The sequence below is a fragment of the Akebia trifoliata genome, chromosome 11 (assembly GCF_017979445.1).
Source record: "Akebia trifoliata isolate Shusen 1 chromosome 11, ASM1797944v1, whole genome shotgun sequence".
Taxonomy (NCBI): domain Eukaryota; kingdom Viridiplantae; phylum Streptophyta; class Magnoliopsida; order Ranunculales; family Lardizabalaceae; genus Akebia; species Akebia trifoliata.
In genome coordinates this window covers 10,767,622-10,773,621 of record NC_141385.1, presented here as the reverse complement: position 1 = coordinate 10,773,621, position 6,000 = coordinate 10,767,622, and the positions used below count along the sequence as shown (strand labels likewise).

Below are 6,000 nucleotides of genomic sequence, written 5' to 3'. Positions count from 1 at the left end.
GTTAAATAAATACATAAAATTATAAAAAAATTTAAAAACATACCTTTCATTATTGGTGTTTCAAGTGTCGATTTTGCCGAAAATTGTGTACGAATAGGAACTTGAGAGGGAATGACTAGAGAATTATATGAAAAGAAAATTGACAGTTGGACTATTGGGTTTTGATGGTCAAAGGGTATTTTAGATAATTAAATAGGGTCGATTGAAAATTGACGTTCCAATTGTCAGATTGTCGATTTATTACTTTTTTATATTTATAATTTCTCGAGATTTTCTTTAAATAATTACAAAATAATGTATAACTTTTTTAATTAATTTTTTTCTTTTTAAAATAATATAAAGATTATTAAAAAAAAAAAAAAGAGTAGAAAAGAGATGAAAAAGAAAAAAAAAAGATTGAAAGAGAAGCAACAATTAAATGAGTTGTGATCCCCCGAGTCCCTCACGTGGGGTACTTAAAATACTCTCCTGATATGGCATGTTCTATAACCATAGATCTCTATTCATCGGGATTCACAATGTACATCTCCATAAATATATATATGGATATGTATCCCGAGGCAAAAAGGTATATGATTCTAGGTCATGCCACATCAGAAGAGTATTTTGAGTATGCTACGTGGGGGAGTCAGAAAATCATCTCTCCAATTAAATACGAAGTACAAGCAAAGGAGAAGTGGCATTTCAGTTATTTTTCAGTAGTTTTGATGTCTTTTAAGTAGAGCAGCAAACGTATAAAAGAACAGTCACGATAAGTTTCGGTCGAGAAACTGAGGAAGTTGTTTAATGGCTCTCACTAGTGTACATTTCATCTCCTCATCTCTTCTGCATTCGTCTTCGCTTTCGTCTGTAAGTATTTTTTCTCACTATTGTGAGTTAAATAAGCTTCCGCGGAAACCCTAATTTTTTCACCTTTGTTTCCCTCTCTGTCTCTGAAGATCGAGGTGAGAGCAAGAAATCCATGGCGTTTGAACTTATCCGTTGAGGCACAGGTCATCTCTCTCTCTCTCGTTCCCTCTGGTGTAGAGTTTTCACTTGAATTAGTCTCTGATTCGTTCCTTTGGTTAATTAATGGCAGGATTTGTCGCAAAATGGTGGTAATCGAAGACGAGTATGGCGGCGAAGAAAACTGGTACGAAGAAATTTCACTGATTTATTTTTAATTGCATTCCAGTTTCATGTTAATTCTTATTTATAAGTGTTAGATTTGTTTATTATGGAACTATAGATGTAAGATTAGTTACTAGGGTGTTGCATTTCATCCGTGCAGTTCGACAATATTGGTGTATAAGCACCTAGGTTGACATGAAATTACTATATAGACCAATCTTGGAAGAATTGTTGAGTTTTAGTGCAAAATGAAAGCTTTGGAAGAACACTAAATGAGAATCAACTGTTGCTTTTAATGGCTTCAGTAGGACTACAGTCGGAAAAATAAAAGTACATTAATTTATTGAGACCAGAGGTGAAATAAGAGTGTGTTTGATGCTTGAGTAATAGGAGTGTGTAAGCTTTAGAAGCATAGGATTTGACTCTATTGCATAGTCACCGAGTTAGGGGTTCGGGAATAAGTCGGCAAGGGAAAAAGTTAAAAGAAAAAAACGAAAAAATGGGAAAAAAATCGAAATAGTGTTATTCTTTTACCACATATCTTTCTTTTAAATATTTTATCCAACTCCTTTTCTCTTTTCTTTGACTTATTTTTTTTACTACATATCTTTTGTGAGTTTAACGAATCTCAAACGTGTCATTGTTTTGCTACTCGTTGAGATAGTCTTTTGGAGTTCGGGGATAAGTGATTTAGAGAGAACATATCTCTTCTATTTTCTAATCTCTATTTAAGTTAGGTTTGTCTAGGGTTTTTAAATGCAACAAAAAAATGACTCTCTACTTTTGATTTTCTTTCGTTCTGTTATTTTGGTCTGTCATTGGAGTACCTCTGAGAGTTCTGCCATCTTCGTATTGTCAAAATTAGATAAGGAAACAATTAATTCAAATTAATCAGAGACAAACTAATTGATTAACCAAACTAGGAAAATAATAAATTGACTCGGATCTAAAGAGTCTGTAGAAATATATATCCAGTAGAACAATAACAAGTTGCAAGTATGTTTATCTTCGCTGTAGAGAATGTCCAAAATAGAAACCAAGATGTAATAATATCCTGAGGCACGTGCTGTGCACGTTGACCTAAAGGAAATAATCGCCCCGCTCGAGTGCTTTAGGGTTGTTCGACTTTCCTCCAAGGATTCAATGAGTAGATCTTCAATTATAAACACAATAATAAAGATGCTAGAACTCTCAGATGTACTCCAGTGACAGACCTAAATAATAGAACAAAAGAAAATCAGAAGTAGAGAGTCAATTTTTTGTTGCGTTTAAAAACTCTATAAAACCTAGCTTAAATAGAGATTAGAAAACATAAGAGATCTATTTTCACATTATTTAGTGTTGTTTGAGACTTTTTGTCTACAAATCCTTTTTTTTAGGGTTAGCCAATTCTGACACTTTTTATATGTGTCAAGCTCTTGACATCTGCATCTTTATCACTGCAACATGGAAATAGTTTGCATTTGGTGTATTGTGACTCATCCTCTTTTCCACAAGGCAAGCTTTTTAGCTCAACTTTGATGGGTGCAATAATCCTTAAACAAAAGGAGATAGGTAGGCAACTTAGTTAAGAGCATGGGAAGGGTTGTTGTATTTAGAATGTTTTGAAACAATAGGTTTTGTAGTCAACCGTGATTGGGATACACCATGTAGTTCATTCTAGGTATTGCGTAAGCTCATGGAGAGTAATACTCAAAGTTTTATGAAGGGGTTTTAGGCGCTTGAATCAACTTCTCCTTGGCAAATGGCTTTGGAGGTTCGGAGTGGAGAAACAAAGTCTGGGGAGGAAAATAATTGAGGAAAAATATTGGGAGAATTGTTTCATTTGGGAGAGTAAGGAAGTGAAATCTTCATTTTTTTTCTTTTTTTTTTTTTTTTTTTTTTTTGGGGGGGGGGGGGGGGGGGGAGGTCGAAGCGCGTCAAGTTATGTGTAGGGGGGCCTACTTCTTTATAGTGTAATCAGGGTCGTTGTAATTGAGCTACTAGCGCACTACGACTTTTCAGCCTACTCCTTTCTAGTGTAGTCAGGGCCTACTCATTTATATTTAGTATTGTCACCGTCTCGTTGTAGCATTTGGAAAGGTATTCTTAAGGTTCTTCTTGGTTTTGGTCAAGAATATTGTATCATGTTGGAAGGGGTACAAGGTTAGATTGTGGGAAAATAGGTGGTGTATAAGCTTTCCTCTTTGTGTTCAGTTCCCATATTTATTTTCCATCTCAAGAAAAAAAAATCATCAAGTTTCTTCCTTCATGGCTTGGAATGGCCGTGAGTGGTCTTGGGACTTTGATTTCAAGAGGGATTTTACTAATTGGGAGATTCAAAAGACTGTCAATCTTATTAATCTTCTTTCCCATGTTCCTAAGAAGCACATGGATGACAACCAAAGGGTTTGGACCAGTAACCAGGACAAATTTTTTCCAGTAAACTCCTATTCACCTCTTTAGCCTCCTTCACCGGCTTTTCTTTATGTAGCCATTTGGTGTCCGAAAGTTCCTTCAAAAGTTGTTTTCTTTACCTGGCTTGCAGCTTGAGGTAAAGCTTTAACCATGGATTTGTTGATTAAATGTGGTTGGATAACGCTCAATTTTTTTGCTTCTTGTGTTGTGCTTGTAATGAGTTGAATAATTTCTTGATTCCATACCCATTGGTTATTTCCTAAATTAGTTAGGCAGCTTTTTCAATGTTAGGGTATCCAAGCATTTCCCCATAGAAAGAATTTTGTGGACTTTACCCCTTTTTCAGTTTGTTGAGGGATTTGGAAGGAAAGAAATTTGAGAATCTTTGAAGGGAAGGAAACTTCTCTTCAGGAAGTTCTTTTAAGTATTGTCAGTTTGTTATTTCTTTGGTGTAAATGGGAAGTTTAAAGGTATATTTTTTGAGGACTTTTTCGTTAAATGGGATCTTATGTGTAATTCATTGTCTAAGTCTTTTTTTCCATGCAATCTGGTAGATCATCTCGACCTCCTTTTATTAGCTTCCCAGTTTAAGTATTTTGGCAAAACCAAGTTCCTTCTAAAGTGATGTTATATGTATGTATGGACCACATTGCTTAAAAAGATTGTTGTAGAGGACATTCTTCGAAGAATGACACATGGCAATTATGAGAAGATTCTGCTGACTATCCGACCTAGCAGAGAAGATTGGAAGAAGGGAGATCGGTTGTTATCCTAAACCGAGATTCCGAGGATCAAGGAAGTAGTTCGGAAACATCGAATCCCTGAAAATCAGGAATTTAACCATATTCTTGAGAATTAAGGGAAGTCCCAAGAAGTGAGGAAACGGTTGAAACGGAAAGAGCGGAAATCATGGAAGAAGTCCTTATAAATAAAAGGGCACAGGGCACTGTTGAGGTATGTGATTTTCTCCCTAAAAATCTTAAATACTATTTTTCTTATACTAAGATTCTGACATGGGCGTCGGAGATGTGGTGTTGCAGACACACGTAGGTGTATAGGAAAAGGAGGAATCAGAATTCAGTGGGAATCTCAAGGTAGTGCAAGTTTTTGCATCTACAATTGTCATAGTTGATCTTCTAATTACTAGAAAGAAAATCATACTGGATGCGTGCTTCCTCTGCAAAAGAGGCAGGAGAATTGATGGATCTTCTAATCTACTATAAATTCAATAATCATATTGGTTTGTAGAGCTCCTTTGGAGACCTCATTATTTGAGATAAGTTGAAGATCATGGCGATATTAGAGATCCTTACAAGTTGGACCCTAAAGGCGTTTAGATGCCAGAAGGAAGTTTCTTTGGAAAACTGTCCCATTAGGAGTGGGATCTGCATTATTTGAAGAATGATAATGTAATACAACGAGAATCTCTACTATATAATAATATATGGATGGATGCTATCATTTATTATACCGAGCCAATATATGTTTGTTAATTTTAATGTTCCTCTGTGATCTTCCATAACCAAATCTAGTGTTCTATATCTCACATATTTCGATGCTAATCTTATTATGAAAAAGTTAAGTCTTCTCATCTTTTTGGCTACACGTTTGCCATATGGTTTTCGACTTTTTTTTTCCCAGACGAAGAAGGATGACAAGTTGCGGTACAAGATGGAGCGAGTCCCTTTCCTAGAAGAACAGGTGAGGAAGATAAAGGAATCGGGAAAGCTCTTGACAATGGACATAGAGAGGCTGTTGTTATCAGAAGAGAACCGATTCGATTTTGTAAATGAGATAGCAGCGGAGGCCAAAGCATATGTTGAGAACAACCGGGATGAATATGGGAGTAAGAAAGCCATTCTTCATGTGCTGAGTAACCGAGTGAATGATTCTGGGTTCTACCGTCCAGAGGCCTACCTGGAACCTGACCCTTACAAGCCCGGGCCTGATTATTTAAGAGAAGAACTATAAACATATAGGACCAAGATCACTTACAACTGCCACTCAGTTCACAACATTGCCAAGGCTGTTCTGATGGTAAGTTAATGGCTCAGGTTTGATGTTATCGTTTAGATGAATTTCAAGATCTGCAACATTATATATTATCTGAGTGCAACTTCATTTTCTATCAATGCATTGGTGTTCTTTATCTGGTACCATTGCTGCCCTTTGATCTTTTCCCCAAAACCCATAGTCTTTGAACTCTTGAACCTCTCTAATTTTTTAAAAATCTATTTGGTCTTGTCTTTCTTTTACCATAAAACCTTGATTTCTCTTCCTAAAAATCCATCTTCGTCACCTTCCTTTAAAATCTTTATCTTTTGTTCTTGAGGTTTGAAAGTTGAAAAAAAGAGAATCTCAAAGTCGAAAATGATATTAAACCCTAAATTTTACCCTAGGGATTAAAAATAGGGTATTTTACCTAAAAGTGCACCAAAAATTTAAAAATTACCAAAATGATACACTATTCATTTTAATTCCAAACATGATAAA

The 6,000-nt window shown here is 35.6% G+C and overlaps 1 protein-coding gene across 1 annotated transcript; it reads left to right on the top strand.

The window, feature by feature from the left end:
- Positions 1-712: 712 nt before the first annotated feature.
- On the top strand, positions 713-5,666 carry PTAC7 (plastid transcriptionally active7). Its single transcript, XM_086458662.1, has 4 exons — positions 713-849; positions 939-992; positions 1,079-1,132; positions 5,149-5,666. Exons 1-4 carry the CDS (start codon positions 787-789, stop codon positions 5,476-5,478), a joined length of 501 nt encoding a protein of 166 aa, XP_086314788.1. The 5' UTR covers positions 713-786; the 3' UTR covers positions 5,479-5,666.
- The last annotated feature ends 334 nt before the right edge of the window (positions 5,667-6,000 follow it).

Excerpts from the sequence above, each read along its gene's own strand:
- PTAC7 (XM_086458662.1), top strand. The coding sequence starts at position 787 with ATGGCTCTCACTAGTGTACATTTCATCTCCTCATCTCTTCTGCATTCG. Across the intron at positions 850-938 it reads ATTCGTCTTCGCTTTCGTCT|ATCGAGGTGAGAGCAAGAAA; the intron begins GTAAGTATTTTT and ends CTGTCTCTGAAG. Across the intron at positions 1,133-5,148 it reads TATGGCGGCGAAGAAAACTG|ACGAAGAAGGATGACAAGTT; the intron begins GTACGAAGAAAT and ends TTTTTTTCCCAG.